The sequence below is a fragment of the Nematolebias whitei genome, chromosome 16 (genome assembly GCF_014905685.2).
Source record: "Nematolebias whitei isolate Nwh7 chromosome 16, NemWhi1, whole genome shotgun sequence".
Taxonomy (NCBI): Eukaryota; Metazoa; Chordata; class Actinopteri; order Cyprinodontiformes; family Rivulidae; genus Nematolebias; species Nematolebias whitei.
In genome coordinates, this window is record NC_056513.1 from 7,188,954 (window position 1) to 7,209,308 (window position 20,355).

Genomic DNA, 20,355 nt, shown 5'->3' on the forward strand with positions numbered 1-20,355 from the left:
GCAGTTTAGTTGAATAGCCCTGCTTTAGTTGTTTACAACCTTTAACTGCTCATTTCAGCTGTTGTTCAGCTCTTTTCAGCTTCTTTATGCTAATTTCAGCTTCTTCTTTTTTTGTAGCTTCATTTGGCTATTTTTGACTAATTTCAACGCGTTTCTGCTCATTTCAGTTTCTTTTTTGCTAATGTCAGATTTTTTGTAATTATTCAGCCTCTATTTCAGCTTATTCTGCTACATTTCTGACCGATTCAGCTTTTTCTACACGTTTCTGCTGTTTTTTTTTTTTTTTTAATGCGTTGCGTTTTTATTTTTCTGCTTTCTGCAAATATCAGCTGTTCAAACTCTACTCGAATTAAAAATTCAGCGATGAAATCTTTTCAGCTGATTTCAGCAAAACCATTCAGCAGTAAGCGTTCGCGCTGCATTGTGACAGGACATGACGTTTCTCTAGTTTCAAAGTCTTTTGACACAGTTTGTTGTAATAAATAAATAAATAAATAAATACAGTTTTCAAAGTGCTTGATGCTTCCCTCTGAAAGGCATTAAACATGTATTTGCCTGTGTCTTCTGTCTTGTAGCAAAATAATCTCATGAACCACTGGACCAGGGGTCTGCAACTTTTTTGATCAAAAGACTAATTTCTTCTCCTTCGCTCACGACATAAAATGTGTCCGGAGCTGCAAAACCTGCTCCAACTCTGGTGACCCGTGGGCCACTTCACTGTTTGCTGAAGGGGCCTTTTTCTATCTAAAAAGAAGTTGTGAATTTTAACATTTATTCACATTTTTATGAATTGTCATTTATTCAACAACTATTAATCTACTCCTTGTAGTATTAGTTACATATTTGCAGAAAAATTACAGAAAAACTGCTAATCTGTTGTGGGAATAAAAACCAATGAAATTAAACGTCGTCTTAATTTTGTTGAAAGAGCCGCAGCAGTGGGACCAAAGAGCCACACGTGGCCCCAGAGCCACAGGTTGCAGACCCCTGCACTGGACAAATCCTAATGAAAGTCTTTGAAACCCAACAACTGATTAACGTTTGGAGTCTACTTGATTCAAGATGGCCACCACAGATAATTGGCTTTAGATAAATTACTTCATCAAACATAAAAAAACCGTCTAACAGTTATTTTTACAAATAAGGAGCTAAAATCTGGTGTGGTAGTAGCTGAGAGTCATCCCCAACACGTCCTTTGAACCCCAACAGATGGCACATGATCTCACAGCGTCGCATGGAGTCACGCACAACTGTATTTTCATGGTTTCATCAAAACGACCGGTGGTCCTCAGGGAGCTTTTCTTGGAACACTGATTTTAATTTTTCTTAAGATCTGAAATTATAAGCCCCTTCAGGTTACTTAGGATTTTTTTTGTCTATTTACCCTTTATCTATATAGGTAGTCTCAATGAGCTATGAGAACTCATTTTTTGAGTTGCTGACAAATGTTACAGAATTTGTGTTAAAAGTTTCCTTTTTATTTGTTTTCCAGGCCAACTTTTTACAACAGCACCGACACCGTGAAGGAAACTGACCCACTTCAGTTAGAATTATCTGTACCGGACTTAGCTGAACCTCGCATCTCCCCAACAGACGACCCAAACCACCAGGAACCAGTTTGTTACTCAGTGGAAGCCATGCTTGGACCTCAGCTGTCCAGAACTTTCTCTAGTTTCTCCAAAACTCCTGGAAGTCAAGAGTCTTCTGATAAAACTGAGAACTCTTCACACCAAAGTGAAGCTCCCTACTCTGTGGAGGTTGTCCTCAGATCATATAAACCGGTGCTAAATACAAAACCTCCTTCTCTTACGTTACTTCATAACCACAGAGCAGTTTCTGAGGCAGGTGGAGATGCTCAAAACAAGACGTCACAAAACGACAAAGATTCAGTAAACGCGTTTCAGGAGATCAAGTCGAAGAGTTTTTTGTCTTCTGGAGTGAACGCCGACGTGATTTCAGACGCTTCTTGTAATCTAAACGGACAACGTGCTGAGCTATCATCTCAGGGAGTTAAACTGACGCCGTGTCTCGTCGTCTCGGAGGCAGAGCAGTCCAGAACCTCCAGAACTGAAGAAGTCATGAACCAGCCGACAGGAACGACATCCTCCACAGGACGCACGCTTCCACCCAAACATCCAGGTCTTCCTAAACCTTCATCTTCTTTAGATGTGGATGAGTTTACAGGAAGAGCTGCTGCTTCTGTTGGACCTGTTGGTAAAAGTCTTGCCTCTAATGTTGGCGTTCATCGTTTCGCAGCGAAACAACTCGCTGAGATTCTACAGAACTCCAAAAAGAAACATTCTACAGATGAACCTTCTGCATCTAAAATCACCCCGAAGAGTCGAAGAACGTCAAACCAAGTTGGACTTGTTGAAGCCCAGCGACCGTTCATTAGGCGTTCTGCAGACCCGCTCACCGGCTGTGCGGCTCCGTCTGCTGGTTCTGAGAGTCTCCTTAAACCCGAGCGCTCTGCGGACGTGAGAGGAAGCTCCTCGGCCTTCCTCGGCCTCTTTGCGACGCCTCTCAGTGCTTCTGATCCGAGGTCTCGGTCTCAAACGTCCCGCTCTGCTCACACAGCCTCTGGTTTAGAGTCCATCTCATCCGGGCTCAGAACTGAAGCCCGACAGACTCCTCTGAGGCAAACCTCGCTGACTCCCCTGAGTCTGAAAACTGACGACGCTGCAGCGAAGCAGACGGCGGCTCCAGGTTCCTGTCGGTCTGAGCCTCAGCCGCCGGACGTTTCAGCCCCCAGAGGTGAGAAAACGCACAAACACGGAGTTCCTGGATCTGAAATGCTGTGTCTGTTTTCAGCACATCTTCAAGATCAAGGTCACAGATCAAGGTCAAACTTAAAACAAGGTCTTTGTCTCGCCCACATCTTCTGATCTGCTCAAGATCATTAAGCAAAACTGTAAACACATTTCTACCACTAGACAGTGTTTTGCATAAACTCAGCTTCAAGGTCACAAATCAAGGTCAAAGCAGTACACGGTCTTTGTTTTTTCAGGCTGTTGCTACAGATTGCTGTGTAATGTTCTGTTGTAGAAACATCAAATTCAGTCCTGAAGACCCTTTTTCTGCATCTGAAGCCGTTCCAGGAGGACAGAGACCACCAGCTCTGCAGGCAGAGCTTCATCCACCCAGGTTTGACCTTTAGTTTGACCCAACAAAGACATTAAATTCTGCTCGTACGCTCGGGATCATTTACCCTGAACATAAATCGATCTGATTAAGATTCAGACGGCGGTGATGCGATTAGAAAACGATGATGCGTCCAACTGAAATGACTGAAACGCTGATTTATCCGCTTTCATATCTGACAGAGCATTTTGACCGCAGGCTGTTGATCAACAGTTAGCATCGATGCTAACATAAAAACACCAAAGAAAAGCTAAAGAGATGGTGTTTATTTCTGAAAATGTATAATTAAGGTATCGTTAAAGGCAGCTGTGTTGAAAGGATAAAAGATGTGAAAACACAACCTCACTGCAACGTGTTTGTTCTTCAGCAGCTACGGTAGCTCTACTGGGACATACGGAACCGAGCAGCATCTACTCTGCAGACGGTCTTCTGTCATCAGCAACAAGTAATTGATCCATTTTTGACTATTTGAAATTTGATGCAGAGCCTTTCGTATCCCCGGTGCGTCTAAAAAAAGTCGATTATAACCCGAGCTGAGGATTGACCTGCTTTCTGCCGGCGGTCTGATTTCAGGCGGCGAAAGCGAGACGAGGGGCGCCGAGGAACGACAGCTGAAGGAACGGAAACAATGGAACGGAAGAAAGCAGAACGACCTGGTTGGTATTTTACAATTAGAGAGAGCAGCTTTTTCTCACCTGCTGCCCTGAAAGGTTGGAAATCATGTTCATCCTGTTAGCAAAATATCTCATGAGCCACTGGGTGGATTTGAATAAATCTAAGTAATCACTGGATGAATGTCTACAACTTATTCAAGATGGCCGCCACAACTAAAGCGAAAATGGCTTGGTTGAGTCAAATTTCCAGAGGCTGAATTAAAAACTGAGTGGTAGTAGCTGAGAGTTATCGTCATCGTAGACTCGGCAGGAGTTTTATAAAGTCTCCCAAACAAATCACTCAAGTTTTATCCTGATAACTTAGTTTTATTTTTTATTTCCCCCCCTGACAGTCGACTGAGAAAACGTCTTTGCTCCGGACGGATCTCCGCTCCCGGACTCGTCGGAGCGAGGGCCCAGGACGGTCGACGGTCAGCGTCCCGTTTGAAGCGGCGACTCGTCACCGCGGCCCGGGAGCGAAGCCCACCTCCGAGGAAGGAGCGGCGGTGAGCAGAAACGCAGCGGTAACGCCGCTCAAAGATCTTTTTAAGACTTTAGGTGCTTTTTCTCCTCCGATGTAACAACAACAACAAAAAAGTGAAGGATTTAAAAGGATTTCTTTTAATTTCTGCAGAATCTTCTTGTTTTTTCATCCACTATGCTACGATGCACGCCCTTATATTAAACCTACAAACTTTTGTTGTATAATTTAACACAAATAAAACCTTTTTTTTTTATATATAAATCAGGTGTAATGTTTCGCCCTGAGTGCACAGCCAGGGTTGAACTTTGGTGAAGCCACTCCGGGTTTTCCCCGCTTTCCTCCTTTCTGCAGGAATTAAATAATAATCTGAATAAACTTTCTCTTCAGACGGAGAGGCGACCAACTTATCTTGTCTAGTTCCTGTAACCGTCCAAAAGGTCCATGATTCTGTAGGAATGCACGAACTGTTATGTACTATAACGTTACTCGTAAATATTAGTTTTTTTGGTGTAAAAATCACAGTTAAACGTGGTCACTGTAGCGTTTAATCCCCCCACCTTGTTGCTTTGACCTTTGACCTCCACTTACCTGCATGAATTTCGCTGCTCGTTAAAATTTCTTTTTTTTATTTTTTATTATAGATTTTTTTTTCTGATGCAATAAAAAATAGTTCAGGTGTTTCTTACTGTTTATTTAAAAAAAAATCCAGAGAATTAAATTTTCAGAATATTGTGAAGTTTGTGTCATTCTCACTGTTTTTGCAAATATTTTTATTGCTCGCAATAGGAGGGTGATAATGTTGTTGCCTTTGTTTGCTGGCAGAATATCTCACGAACCACCGGATGGAGTCGAGTAAAAATCTTAAAACGTTCAAATAAAACACAACGTTTGGAATCAAACAGTTACAGAACATAAATATCTCTAAGTTAAGTTATTTTTACAGACATTGAGCATAAATTTGATGTGGTAGTAGCTGAGAGTCGTCTTCAATACATACTGAGCGCTAATTGTATTTAATCACAAAATATAATTATTTGAGATAGTTTGATTTAAGTCTCAGCGGACGCCTTCCTTTAAAGAATACCACACATTTATTCTTGTGAAACATTTTAAAACTGCACTATTGACACACTAATTTTATTGTTTTATTTAGTTATTTAACCATTTTTTTAATGATTTAAAATATAATTCAGTTTTTAGATGGCGTCACCAGAAGGCGTCGTTTCAAAATTGTTTTTAATAAAAAAAGTTATATATAAAACAAAACGATCATCAGATCTTAAATTGACGAACAGTTCTTTTATTCATAAAGTTTAATTTCACACATTTGTGAATCACAAAAAACACGTGAAAATTTAAAATAACTTCAACTCAATATGTGCAAACAAGATTTTATTACATTAAAAAAATAGACATTTGAAAATAAAATATAGAAGGAGGGAAATGTGAAGGTGAGTTTATTATTTTGTAAAATGCATTTTGAGCAAATTAAGTTTAGACAAATCGATAAACTTGTTGCATTAAATATTCTGTTAGATGAGTCGACCAGAGAAAAGTTTAAATTAAATTTTCATCTCTTACATCAGAAGTGGCTCACTGGAATTCAAAGACCTGAATAAATGAATTCTGACCTGGAGACAAATCGGTTTTAAAACCTGGATGAAAATGACAAACTTGAATCAACGTGCACGAATTTCAAACTTTTTTAAACAAGCGGTGAAGGAAAAGCATTTTAATAAAGTGTAAAAACAACCAGACGATGAAGCAAACTGTAAGGTTTCTGTCGGCCGGAGGAAAATAAACGTATTTTATCACAAAAAACTACAAAGGTTTGTAAACTCGGTCATCCTGGTACACAAATCACAAAAAAGTGACGACAAAAGAGTGGATGGAGAAAAGTTTCAGGAGTGATTTGCAACAAAAAGGTCAAAGGAAAAGTTTACAAGACAGTGGAGAGACCAGCTATGTTGTCTGGTCTGGAGACAGAGACATGGACAAAAAGACAGGAGACAGAACTGGAAGTGGCAGAAATGAAGATGTTGAGGTTCTCCTTAGGAGTGACAAGGATGGATAAGATAGGAATGAGATCATCAGAGGTGCAGCACAGGTTGAACAACTGGGAGATAAAGTTAGAGAGACCAAAGAGGAAGATGTATGATGCGGTTAGAGAGGACATGGAGGTAGTTGGAATGAGGACAGACGATGCAGAGGACAGAGTGAGATGGAGGAGGATGGTTCGCCGTGGAGACCCCTGAAGAGAGAAAAGCTGAAAGAAGAAGTTCTCAGGATGTTTCTGTGTGTAGCAGGTTGACCATCAGGCTTTAAACATTTGATTATTATTCATGATGATTGATTGTTTTGGACAGACGGTTCAATTTTTGGAAGTCCACAGAGGGCTGGCTTGAAACACATCAAGGAGGTGCTATTTATAAACCAGATGTTGGTGCCAGGCCTCAGACTGATGAAGTCTTTCTGATGAAAGACGAACCCTTTCTCCCAAAAATAAACAGTCCAGATGACGATTTTACCTTTTTTTGTGATAAAAAAAGTTAGATTTTCTATTTAAAGGCTCTTTTTGAATCACTAAAACTGCTTTATCCACCTGTCCGTCCATCTTTCCATCCAACATCCATCTGTTATCCATCCATTCAACATCCATCCATCCAATGTCGTCAATCGTCCATTCAAGTTCAAGTTGTTTGTCACATGCAGGTTAACACAAGGTCAACAGTATAAAGAAAAATTCCGGATCAGAAGAACCGATTTGACTCGCTAAAAACAAAAAAACAAGAAGTACTAAAGCATGCAATAAAGGTACAAAATAAAGTACCAAAAAGTAATTACTGTATATTATTTACAAGGTTCTAAAGAGAGAGAATACACAACAACATGGTAGAGTATAACTGTGCAGGTAGGATGAATTTGTATGAACAAGTATTTCAAGGTAGTAATATAAACTAAAAATGCACATGATATATATTGTACATAACTAACATATACTACACAGGTTGTGTGTTAACCTGTTATCCAACCAACATCTGTCCATCCAATGTCCGTCCATCCAACATCTGTCGTCTATTTGTCCATCCATAAATGGTAAATGGACTGTACACTACGATCTGTGCCTCGTTTACTCATTCATACAGCACTCTATCTATACAGAGACTAATCAGAGTGTCTTGCCCAGGGACACTTCAGCATGTGTGACTGCTGGTGGAATCGAACTCCCAACCCTTGCATTGGAGGACGACTGCTCCGACCACTCAGCCACAGCCGCCCTACAACATCCATCCATCCGTCATTCATACGCAGAGTCGTCGTATTATTCCCAATAAATTATTTTGGTTCATCTATCAAAGAGCAGATAAAAAGGTTTAATCCAACATTTCCACTATCCATCCATTATCTTTACCCGCTTCTTCCATTTTGGGTCACGGGGGTCGCCGGTGTCCATGTCCGGCAATCACTGTGCGAGGGGCGGGGTACACCCTGGACAGGTCGCAGGTCCATCACAGGGACACATAGAGACAAACACCCATTCACTCTCTCACTCACACCTAGGGACAATTTAGAGTTACCAATCAGCCTAACATGCATGTTTTCGGTCAGCGGGAGGAAACCGGAGTACCCAGAGAAAACCCACGCATGCACGGAGAGAACATGCAAACTCCACCCAGAAAGGCCCCCAGACCGGGATTTGAACCAGGGACCTGCTCGCTGAGAGGCAGCAGCTCTACCAGTTGCGCCACCGTGCTGCCCACATCTCCGCTAACGATTATATATTTTTCTTTGCATTAAATAAACAGACCAAATGGAAGGACACTGTTCAAAGCTCGTCCTTTAAATGTATCCATGTGCGAGTCCTGAGAGATGGAGTCCCGATCTTCTTACACCATCTCCGAGGTCTGCTCGTAGTTTACCAGTAACTCCTGAAGGCAAACTAAACTCCGCCTTAGATCTTTGAACATTTAGGACCACCGTAGCTTAGCATTGATTGGGAGTTTTAACTAAAATAAAACCCATTTCAAGAAGGAACCAATAACCTCCCAGAACATGGTAGTAGCTGAGAGTCATCCCCAACATACAGTGGGCTTGAGATCTTTGTTTAAATCTTTGGCATGCATGGCGGCGGACGATCAGGTTGCTTTAAGGAATGTCACTTTTATTTATTGCTAAGAAGAATGAGAAGTGCGATCCCTGTTTTACCAGATAAATGTGGACAGACGAATCCCCACGATGGAAACACCAACGTGTGTGAGACTGCCAAAACTTCAACCTGACACGTGAGAACCCAGAGAAAAATGTTGGTTTTAAGAGAAATCCAGATCTTTTTCTTTGACCGGGCTGCCGTTAGTCTCGCTGGCATCAAGAAGTGTTTTCTCTTCAGGAGCTGGGTGAGATTTCTCTTCGGTTTCTGAAACGGTCGTCATCCCGTTGCCAGGGGCGAGGCTCGTTTCTTTATTGTCTTCAACAGAAACTTGGTCATCTTGTTCCTGATAATCCTGTATCGTTTTCCTCTTGAAGCAGCCCAACTTGTGACAGACATGAGAACAATCGTTAATGAACAGGTTTTTTTCTTTTCTTATCGTAAATCAGTGAATTTTCATCAAACGGCCCCAAGAACCAGAGTTGGAAATCTCACCTTAAACATGACGACTGTGATGACGATCATAAGCAACAATCCGAGTCCAGCTCCCGTTAATATAATCAACAGCTCATTGGGGGGGATTATGAGCTCAACACGAACTTCAGCCTATTAGCAGAGAAAATGCACTTTGTGTTTAAGTTTTATAATTGAGAATGTTAGTAGTTGAGATTTAATAAAAGCAACTATGTACCAATTTCATTGTTGGATTGTCGTCCTTCCACAGATCAGAGTTTAAAAATGTCTCCTGTTTGAAACCATTTTTCTGTGTAATAAAATGCAATAAATTAGGTGATTTCAATACAGTATATTTAAATGGCTTCACCATAGTCAACCTTAAACTTACCATTTGCTTATGAGAAGCCAGAACATATGTGTTTCTGTCGTAGTCAACTTGTATAAAACTCCTAAATTTGACCTCTTTGTCATTTCTAGTATATTGTTGAAGAAAGCCAATATTCTGTAAAGTAAATGTGTATTATTTAAATAAATTTCATGCATGCTGTGTATTTTATGGTCAGCTGCTGCAGTACATACCGCTGCATGTTCTTTGAAGTCTTTGAAATGTACAAGTCCCTCCAACCGAAACTCAACATCTGAGTTGTTCTTTAAAATAAAAGTGTCACACGTCACCGTGACACACTTGTTTTCTGGTGAGCAGGACTGCAACAAAGCAACACTTTATGTTACTGAGGGATTCATGATTTAGTTTGAGTCTGGATATTTTAACTGGAAATCAATTTTAACTCACCTCAGATTTCAGGTCGGAAACATTCGAGCACCGCGTTTTGTTCTTAAAAGACATGGAAGCAGAACGTAAGCGTTTAAGGTTTGTCGTTAGACACACAGCAGCCATATGAGTTGGACATTAAAAAAAATACCTGCTGATCAAAAACTTTGTATTCGATCACTTCAAAGTTGTGTTCCAGTTTAGTTGGGAAGAACAGAGATACGTCAACAGGAAAATCTTTAAAACCAGTGTTATCTATCTGTAAACGAGAAGAAACCACATTTACATTATTGTCTACCACCTTGATTTGCTGATTTAAGATTGGGTCATCAAGAATGGAACCAGGAGGCAACCTAATCAGATACTCGAGACAGCTTTTGACGTTGAGAAGCAGCAGCTCAACTTCAAGGTCCTCTCAGATGACCATGACTTTCACCCCATCTCTAACGTTGAGCTAGAAGAGGTCATTTCAGCTGCTTGTTTCAAGAATCTTTCTTTCAGTCCAAACACTTATCTCAAGACCATTGAGGGTTAGAACTCAGAAGGAACAATACATTGAATCTTGAGCCTTTTGACTCAGGTCTGCAATTACTATGATGAACCAGAACAATGTCCTTGTTATTGGAAACGAAACCCAATCCACTGGTCCACCTCTCCCACCACCCTGCCATCACTCGCGAACAAAACGCCAAATTAGACAAAGGGATGCTGTGACACAGAAGGAGCGTTCCAACTTTTTTTCTGGCTGAGAACATTGGCCTCATACTTACAGGAGCTACTCTCATCCTGGCCCCTTCACACTCAGCTACAGCGCTCCAATGCACAGTGAAGGTCATGTTCTTAAGACACCAACCTTATGACATCATCTGAGATTGTGGTGCCCAAACCAGACACCCTCCTTTTTTACAACGGCACCTAAAGATCACTACAAACGGGATTGAGACAGAGAGGAGCATAGGCAGAGTCCAACTGACAATGGAAACCATCAATACTTCATGCCAACGATGCGCCCATAGCTTCTGTTTTGGCCACACAAAGACCAGATAGCCATCAAGAGTGGCCCTGACATCCCATACTCCTACAACACCTTCCCAAGCAATCCCACCAATTTTTGGTGGAGTGGTTTGAGAAAGCTGCGTAGATGAGAATAGGAATCAAAAAAGACGTCCATTGACATCTAATGAACTTCCTAGGATCACCTTTTCCTGGGAAACTGAGAAACTACACATACTTTAGTGGATGCAGGTGCAAGCTTCTCAAGGCTCACAAAATACATTTGGACGGGATCACCAATGTCCCATCATCCCCACAACACTGCAACTGTTAAGATCTGGTCTGCTGCTCCAAACAAACAAACAAAAAACCCACGTTGCTCCTCCTGGATCAGAGGTTCAACAATCGGACGGTGTCTCTTAACTGCCTGGGGAGATCCCCTTTGGGCAGCTCCGTAGTAGAAGATTATCCTGTCCCGGTTCAAGAGTTGTGTTTTAGAGCCAACACTGTGTTTGGAGGTTAACCCAACTACGTTTACTTGGTATCACTCAACCTAACACACACATTTAGGATCCTTGGTGCCATTCCAGGTTCCCGGAGCCAGCTAGCTTCTTCAGTATTTACTTGTCTTGAGTTCCAAGAATCACTGCTTGGCCATGAGGTCAAGGTGGCATCCAGTGCCACTGAAGTCTGAATTTTTCCTGAGACCAGTGTATCATGAGAAACCTTACTGGAGATGACATAACAGAAAACACAGCCCCCAGGATTAAAGTTGGAGGGTACATGCACCTCTCCTTCACATTTAATAATTAGGAGACTCACTTTATATATAATGTCCATTTTCTTAGGTGTGGAATCCTCAGTCGATGTCGTGAAGTTCAAATAGGTGACAGTGTTTTCATTTCTAGAAGGAATACAAGATGAGTAGAAGATACGAGGATGTAGAGAGACCTACTGGGTTAAATAAAAACATTTACACAGCAGATGTGCAGTACAAAATACTATCATTGCCAATATTTCTACTCACATCGTTAATGCCATTCTGGTTTCATATTGTACTGGGATACTTTTGGTCACGGAAGCAGAATAGCTGGAGTTTGAGGTGTCACTGAGGGTGCAAAAGACGATCTCTGTCAATAATGTTGCATTTTTCAGCAGCACAGTCAATTTTTGTCTTTCCTGGTTGTTCCAGGTACCTATTTCCAGTCACAGTCATGGATATGGTGTCATTCCACTTAAAGTCCTTTGAGACGTGGAATGCAGTTTTGAACTTTGCCTTCAATACCAAGAAACAACATTAGATCAAACGCAAGCAGAAACAAAGGATCTGAGTGTAAGAGAAAGCCGTTAAACTATTCAGACAGTAGGTCTCAGGTCTTGATTTATGAAAGCTCTTTCTGTCTGTTAGGATGGTTTCTGTGGTCTGACTCACAGAGGATCTGCTGCGATACACTGGAAGGCTGATCCCACACACGGTTTTATCGAGAACTTCATCCAGATCCAAACAGTTGTGGAGGACTGATCTGGAGGACTGATGGAACAAAATGAATCATGTTATAAAGCTATAAGCTATTTATGATTGTATTGTTGTCGTCGTTGTTCCACTGTCGTCATCATTCTTTGTTAAAATTCAGGTCTCTCTTGTAAATGAGTCCCCAAGGCTCAGTGGGATTAACCAGTATAAATAAAGGTTGAATAAAGCTCCAGGTTTAAATGCAGAAGTGCAATGAAAACATACACATAAGAATAAATTAAATATTTCAACCTTTCAGAGGGACGTTGTGTGTTACAGTTTGTGCGCCTGTTGTAAAAACTTCACATCCTATGTGAGTTTCAAATCCTCAAAAAAGTTCCTAGTCTTTTGGTGCCACTTGTAATGTAAAATATAAACAAAATGCATATTGACAGTGTTTTAACAACAAGGGTAATGTGATATTATATTGTCCTCTCATTTTTCTTCTTTATTTCATTTTTAACAAGTATAACCATAATTCAACACTGAACCAACAACTCAGAACCATTCTTTGTTTTGTACCATTTTAATTTTTGTATCATAACAGCTATCATATTGCATGTAAAAAAACATTGTAAACATGAGCAGTTGTCACAGTGTAAAAGCAATATAATGAAGAGGTTATTTAAAAAAATACTTATTTTATGTTGCATAAAAGGAACTTGACGCCACATATCTATGTGCCGATTCCTCTTGAATATATTCTCGGATTGCGAAGAATTATTGTCAAAAATTATCACGGAGTAATGATTGAGAAATAAGCAGAAGCATCATAATCTGCTGTTTTTCGCATGGAGATTGGCAGCAAAGCCTTTTTTGTAAAATTCCGTCCAATTAGGCGCATGCGCGTATAGACCTCGTTTGCAAATCCTATCTAGCGTTGCCAAATGTGTGATAAATGTCGTATATATGTCAATGGCATTCATTCAATAGTTTTATGTGTACTATGCGTATATATACGGTATATATATATATTTTGTGTGTGTGTGTGTGTGTGTGTGTGTGTGTGTGTGTGTGGGGGGGGGGTCAGACTACCCAGACGGTGTGCTGAAAAGGAGCGTCCAGTAGCACGACCAGCACCAGTACAATATTTCGTGATTTTTGTAATCTGGCAACCCTGACTTGCCGTTACTGGAACCTCCACTGCGGTTCCTGCGAACCTGTCCAGAGTGAAGGCTCAACTCACAAGCTAAGTTAATTCAAAGTACAATAACTGTGAGTAAATATTTTTATCGATTGTATTTTTTGTTAGTTTCCTTAAATATTTAGAATTGTATTGTAAAAAGTGTTGGGGGAGTGATTTTTCATCTTTTTTTTGGTCTTTTTTTTACCGTTAGCATGCTAGCATTAGCTAGCCTACCCTAAATTTTCCTCATTGTTTCTGAAGTTCAGCTGCGCTTTTACACCAACAAGACACGAGGAAAATAGTTTTCAAACTGTCCAAGTGGCAACAAAATTATTATTAGTTTGCATTGTGGAGTTTGTATAAGCCATATAAAATAAATAATTTATGTAATTATTGTGCTTCTTGCTAAACAAATTCATTACAGTGTGTGTATATATATATATATATATATATATATATATATATATATATATATATATATATATATATATATATATGCTCATTGGCTCACACTTCTCTATTTGTAGTGTAATAGAATACTGATTTAAATACCTCTCCCCCCCAAAAAAAAAAAAAAAAAATCCTTGTCATTAATAAATTTTGCTATAATAAATATGTTAATGAATATTTTCAGATGTGGTAATTTTTGTATGTCAGGTTCTGTTGTGTGCTGAGGCTCTGGTTTCATGGTTGTTTTATTCCTCACCCATTTGTGACATTAAGGATATTTTAGTGTTTCGGGAATTTGTTCTTTTTTGAACATGAACGGGAAAAATTTGGGAGTTAATATGGTTGAGGCCTAACGCAGAAGATTGTTGTCACTTAAAAGTTTTGAAAAACTTAGGAAAGAGGTTTTGTTTTGCTTTTATTTATTTTTCTTAAAAACGGCAAAAAAAAAAAAAAAAAAGCCGGATATATTTCTCTTAATTAAACCGTTGCTAAAGAGAATAATCATTTAGTTCAAGTAAATTAACCTAAAGTGTGGATTAAAATAAAAATAAAATTGGATTAAATTAAAATGGGATTAAAATTAACCTTTTTAATCCAAGCAAAAGGATGTTTCATCAGATTATTGTTATATTTATAAACTGTTAAATTGCATTGTACATGTACTGTGTGGATAATAATAGTTGGGCATGACGATAGATATTTCAATCACCTCTGTAAGCTCCATCATTGAGAAGGAGAGACCAGGAGGGTAGTGCATCGTCAGGCTGGTGTTGTATGAGTCGTCACCGTGGTTATCCAGTTTTATCCACATGTAGAAGTAGCTGTTTTCAGTCACCACAAAAGTTTCAGACCTAAGAGAGTCAGAGGACTTATGATCAGCCAGAAGTGATTAAAGTGATAAAAGAGCTGTACGGTGTCAACAGAGATACTCACAGGAACTGCAAATCCACATCAAGCTGAGCGATGCAGACATCATTTTTTTTACACTGTTTTTCAAAGGGAGCCTGTAAAAATAACAAACTGTATTTATTTATTTTTAAATATCTAATAAGACAGCATACACCTCAGACTATCTCCATAAGAGTGAGCGTTCATTGGTTGACGAGCAATTTTTTTTCTTGCGGTGCAGCTGTTGCTGAGCGGTTAGAGCAGTCATCCAAGTGGGGATTAGGCGTCTTGCTCAGAGACACCACGACATGTGGGAATGGCTGGGAGTCGAACCTCGACTTTCTGGTCCCACCTTTACCCCATCTCGGTCCCATTGTGATCTAAAGCACCGATTAGTCTTCACCATGTATCATTTATCTTTGCATTAAACATCAGAGTGACATATTTCTAAACAGTAAACTTGACGTTTTATTCCAAACAATTTAAAATCAACATCAGTCGGACTAGACTTTTCAAATAAAGCCGTCAACTAAAGCATGAATGCAACTTTTTAGCTAATTCCTTTAAAAATGTAATATAGACTGCAGTCAGACGAAAAACAAAGCCGTTTGACTTTGTATATTATTTATGTAAAACATTTGTTAAATGTTCTTGAATAGAAAACAAGATTTGTAAGTCTACGTGTTGCACTCTGAGATGGAGTTTTATGTTAGAAGTTTCTTTCAAGCCTCGAGAATCTGAAGCTGGTGTTTTAGTAAAACCAGAAGGCCAAAGGGTGATGGAAAATAACATTTCTTTTATGAAACATTCTTACATCTTTAGTCTGTTTTTCTTTCGGCTGCTCCCTTCTTCAGGGGTCGCCACAGCGAATGAACTCGCACGAAGACTAGGCAGTTTTTCTTTCTGCTGAATGCCCTTCCTGATGCAACCACAGACCACCGAGCTGACATCTAGCGCACCCAGGGGAGCAGACGATGGGGGTTAAGAGCCTTGCTCAAGGGCCCAGAATGATGCAAATGAGGGTGGAGGTGCTTCACCTTTCTCACCCACATTTTGATGTTTGTCCGGGGGGATCGAACGGATGACCTTTCGATCACAGGCTCGCCTTCTCTAGCTTCTGCGCCACCACTCCCCTACCATCATATCTTTAGTTTGTAACTAAATGTAACTTCAGCCAAACAGCAATATTTTCTTATTTTTAAAGTTAACGCAAGTAGGAATGCATAATTTTTGATGGCCTCCATCTTGTTTCAGTCACTGTACCTCGATGACAGCCTGTCTCCTGCTGTCCACGTTCAACACCACCCCCGAGTTCTCACCGTCAGCTTGACAAAAGTTTAACCTGATGTTGACGGGCGATAACGTGTCTCTCACACATTTCTGCAAAACAAAAACGGAGCAGTTACCAAAAGCAAAAGTCTTTTGATTTGAGAACGTTTGAGTGTAACTGTAATTTTCATACTGGCATGAAGACGGAATGGTTGAAGCATGTTTTGCTGTCGACTAGCTCGTAGGCGCGAGTAATACTTCTCTTCGTCTTCTCATTCAGAGAGAAGAACCCTCGATTTGTTTGTCTTGTCTGATCCACGTTGAGCGTGTACGAGATGTTCAGTCCTGAGCTCGCTTCCTCTGCAGAGTCAAATGATGGGGCTGAAGTATCAGTGAGGTAGCTCATGTTACATATCATGTTACATATCATGAGGCCCCCACCTGGTTTAGTCTTTGTTGCCTCCACCATTTCAAAGCAGGCTGTTACATTAACCATTGGTAAATCTTTATCACTGACTTGAAAACAGTCGATGTTCTCAATGCTGATCGTTCCAGGATGAAACGACAGGTGGGCCGTGACGTTAAATACGGGCTTAGACCTGAACATAGAATAAAAGCATTTAAAGTTGCATGAGGGAATTATAAGTGCTTTTATACAGTTTATCCATCCATCCATAATCTTCTGCTTATTCTGGTCGGGTCGCGGGGGCAGCAGCTTGATCAGGGAGGCCCAGACATCTCTTTCCACACCCACCTCTTCCAGCTCTTCTGGGAGAATTCCAAGGTGTTCCCAGGCCAACCAAGAGACATAGTCTCTCCAGTGTGTCCTGGGTTTTCCCCGGGGTCTCCTCCCAGTCAGACATGCCCAAAGCACCTCCCTAGGTAGGCGCCTTACCAGATGCCCGAACCACCTCAACTGGCTCCTGTCGACGTGGAGGAGTAGCAGCTCCACTCTGAGTCTCTCCTGGATAACTGAACTTCTCCCCCTATCTCTAAGTGAGAGTCCAGCTACCCTGCGGAGGAAACTCTACTGCCTGTATCCCCGATCTTGTACTTTCGGTCACTATACAGTTAAGTTTCACAGTAAAGCCCCATTGGCACTGCTCCTAATCAGCCCCAGCTCTGCTCAGCCCTGCACACCCCCTTTAGGACCGATTCTGGAGGCGTCCAGAATCTAAGTCCTGCTAATGAGAGTTCTGCGATGAGTTACTCAAAGCAGTCTGCTCCTCAGGTAATGTTTAATTATTATTTTTATATATGAGTGTTTCTGTTCAGTGCCCTGAGACGACTTCTGTTGTGACTTGGCGCTGTATAAATAAACTGAACTGAATTAAATCTGATGAACCAGATTATACAAAAAACATCTATATTTAACTCTAAAAAAGTGAAGTCTGGTCTTCTGGACATTCAAAAAACAAACAACAAAAATGTAGAAACGTTTCTTCTTTCATTTGAAAGACTTCTTCAGTCTGAGGAGCTGTGTTCAGCTCCGTTTTATAAATATGAGACTGAGCTGAACACAGCTCCTCAGACTGAAGAAGACTTTCGAATGAAAGAAGAAACGTTTCTACATTTTTGTTTATTTTTTTGTATTTTGAATGTCCAGAAGACCAGACTTCACTTTTTTAGATTGTTCTACCTGGATTATTGAGCATGCATCAGGATATCTATATTTAAAATTCTATATTTTTCTCCATCATTTGATGTATTTGCACTCATTGTGGTTTTGTTTCTTGTATACAGATAATTTTTTTCTTGTTTACAGATTATTTTTAGCTTTGAATTAAAGTTTAGTTTTGATTTAAAGGCTTGATTTAAAGTGCAATGCTTGTTTTGTGATTTGTACTTCTGTGGGTGAGAATAAAGTTGAACCAAAGGCTGTATCTCTTCTTTAAACATGTTTGAGGGAAATATTCCTGAGAGATCCAATAATTTAGTCTTTTTATGATTTTTCAGCTGGATTAACTTTAATTAACAGATTATTTAACAAAGTCAAAGGGAAAACAGGATTTCATGAGTAAGCCGGCACCGTTTGTTTATTTTTAATCTTCACTGATTTAAAAAAAAAAAAAAACTTATTTTTTATACATAAAATGTTTAAAAAAAACCATTTCCACCCTTCGTCCCGGTCCTCCCGCCTGCCAGGGCTCGGAATCCGGCTTTTGTGAGAATGCGAGGCCGGGGCTCGGGGTCCGGCCTCGCGGGCTTCAACAGGCCTGCAGCTCGTATGATCCTCCGCGGTGACACCGCTCGCTAGAATTTTGTCGTCGGTCACCAAACACAAAAAACGCCTGGACTTCAGAATTAAACACTGCGTTGTTATTATTGTTTTTAAAATCTTAAAAATAGATCCAGCTGCTGCTCCGCGTCCTGAGAAATTGCAAATGGCGGATCGGTGAAAAGTTTCTGAGAGCCAGTGACTCCTCCCCCTGACCAATCAGAGTCTTGCATTCACGTTGCGGTCCGGACTCATCTCGACTGAGCTCGCGCGGTCCCACCAGAGAAGCAGGGACGAACAGAGGTCCTGAATCAGCATCAAATCAGCTAAAAATACTAGCTAAAATATTAGTGCAAAAGGGTTGTTTCCATGGTGGGCTGCCCAGAGTTGGGGCTTATTAGGGGCAGTGCAAATGGGAAGTGAAGTTCTATGAAACCTGCTCATGTTTTCAATCTGGGAAAACATATAACTGTTCTGAAATCACCAAACCTCATCTGTACAGTTTGACAAAAAGTGGAACATGGACTCTTTTCAAATCCTCAGCTTTGTGTTTGTTGGTAAAATTAAACATGTTTAATAGTTTGATATTTTAATAATAAAGCGAACTGAAGTGAGTGAACCGCTGGTGTGAATTTCATACCTTAAGATAACCGCAGAACCTTGTGACCCAACCACAATATCTGGGAGTCCATCATCTCCGAGGTCCATGTCTCCACTGATGGCTTGTCCAAAGAATCTTATCCCAGCTTCAAGTTTTTCACCCGTGATTCTCTGGAACAATAAAATGTTTGAAAACTGAAAACATTTGGATACCAAATGCATTTGTTACAGAGAATTATATATATGTTTTGCATATTTAAACTTTAATCAGGTGCTTTGTGGAGTATGGTCTTCCAATACTTTAAAAAAATCAAGACCACAATCATGTTTAACACAACGGTCCCATCATCTTATATTAAAGTTTTTATTTTAATTTTTTATTGTTAACTTTAAGCCTTTCACTCACAATACGTCAATTTATTTATATAGCACTTAAAAACAATAAAAGCTGACCAAAGTGTTTTACAGTTAAGACGGATAAAAAGAGTAGGAAATGCATCTAGTGCCACTCAAAATCACAAGAAAGTGAACAGTAAAATACAACACACAACAACAACAATAAAAATCAGCTCTAAATTTGTTCTCAGACTCTGCGTGGATCAAATGTCAAGGAATACTTTAAAAGTCTCAACAGTCTGAGCGGTCTTTAAATTATCAGGTCAACTGTTCCACAGTTTTGGAGCAGCAACCGCAGAACCCCGATCACCTCTGGATTTCAGTTTGGATCCGGGGACATCTAGGAACTGGATGGTAGACCGGAGTGCTCTTACTGGAGTGTAGATGTTAATAAGATCACATAAATAAGACGGGGCCAGACCTTTTAAAACTTTAAAAACACGCAATAAAGTCTTAAAATCCATCCGAAAGTGAACAGGAAGCCAGTGGAGAGAAGCCAGGACAGGGGTTATGTGTTTGTTGTATTTTAGTTGCTGTTAAAAGACGAGCTGCTGCGTTCTGGACAGATTGTAAGTGATGTAAAGATGATTTGTCTAAAACCAACATACAATGAATTACAATAGTCCAAACGAGAGGTAATAAAAGTGTGAATCACCTTTTCAAGGTCTCTGAAAGGGAGACAAGACTTTACCTTGGCAATCAGTCTTTATCGGTTTGTCTAATTTTAAAGCACTATCAAAAATAACTCCTGACATTGGAGTGGCTGTATGAGGCCAAGGGGCCAAGCGTGTTAAGGGTGTTACATTTACCAAAGCTGATGACTTCAGTTTTATTTTCATTTAAATTCTGAAAATTTAATTTTAACCAGACTTTAATGTCGTTTAGACAGGTCAAGAGTGGATTCAGTGGATTGATCCTATCTTACTCAATCGGAAGATATAACTGAGTATCATCAGCAAAGCAATGAAAAGGGATGTTGTGTTTTCTAAAAATGGACCCCAAAGGATGTTGAGATTAAAAAGCAGTGGACCTAAAAAAGACCCTTAGGGACCCCACAGATCAGAGGAGCTGAAGATGAAGAACATTCTCCTAAATGAACAGAAAAGCTCCTGTCAGTCAGGTAGGATCTAAACCAGGATAAAACTGTCTTTGATGCCAACCACCTGCTCAAGTCGTGACAAGCTGTTGTGGGCCACAGTATCGAAGGCAGCAGAAAGGTCTAAAAGCACAAAAACAGCAGCGCTTCCTG

At 40.2% G+C, this 20,355-nt stretch overlaps 2 protein-coding genes across 2 annotated transcripts in view; one reads left to right on the forward strand and one right to left on the reverse strand.

Moving 5' to 3' along the window:
* The window catches only part of LOC119423047, a 9,377-nt gene extending 5,002 nt beyond the window's left edge, over positions 1 to 4,375 (forward strand). The window contains exons 8-13 of the mRNA XM_037690456.1: positions 1,493 to 1,734; positions 2,257 to 2,754; positions 3,046 to 3,144; positions 3,509 to 3,586; positions 3,715 to 3,797; positions 4,148 to 4,375. Coding sequence (XP_037546384.1) covers positions 1,493 to 1,734; positions 2,257 to 2,754; positions 3,046 to 3,144; positions 3,509 to 3,586; positions 3,715 to 3,797; positions 4,148 to 4,375 — 1,228 coding nt within the window. The remainder of the gene's footprint in view (positions 1 to 1,492; positions 1,735 to 2,256; positions 2,755 to 3,045; positions 3,145 to 3,508; positions 3,587 to 3,714; positions 3,798 to 4,147) is intronic.
* Positions 4,376 to 8,588: 4,213 nt separating this feature from the next.
* Positions 8,589 to 20,355, reverse strand: part of zmp:0000001082 (integrin alpha-D) — a 30,361-nt gene continuing 18,594 nt past the window's right edge. The window contains exons 15-31 of the mRNA XM_037690457.1: positions 18,751 to 18,881; positions 16,334 to 16,491; positions 16,086 to 16,252; positions 15,887 to 16,003; positions 14,669 to 14,739; positions 14,445 to 14,586; positions 12,079 to 12,177; positions 11,843 to 11,922; positions 11,674 to 11,754; positions 11,469 to 11,550; positions 9,805 to 9,912; positions 9,675 to 9,716; positions 9,461 to 9,586; positions 9,270 to 9,383; positions 9,117 to 9,188; positions 8,921 to 9,031; positions 8,589 to 8,810 (exon numbers count right to left, since the gene is read on the reverse strand). Coding sequence (XP_037546385.1) covers positions 8,589 to 8,810; positions 8,921 to 9,031; positions 9,117 to 9,188; positions 9,270 to 9,383; positions 9,461 to 9,586; positions 9,675 to 9,716; positions 9,805 to 9,912; positions 11,469 to 11,550; positions 11,674 to 11,754; positions 11,843 to 11,922; positions 12,079 to 12,177; positions 14,445 to 14,586; positions 14,669 to 14,739; positions 15,887 to 16,003; positions 16,086 to 16,252; positions 16,334 to 16,491; positions 18,751 to 18,881 — 1,923 coding nt within the window. The remainder of the gene's footprint in view (positions 8,811 to 8,920; positions 9,032 to 9,116; positions 9,189 to 9,269; positions 9,384 to 9,460; positions 9,587 to 9,674; positions 9,717 to 9,804; positions 9,913 to 11,468; positions 11,551 to 11,673; positions 11,755 to 11,842; positions 11,923 to 12,078; positions 12,178 to 14,444; positions 14,587 to 14,668; positions 14,740 to 15,886; positions 16,004 to 16,085; positions 16,253 to 16,333; positions 16,492 to 18,750; positions 18,882 to 20,355) is intronic.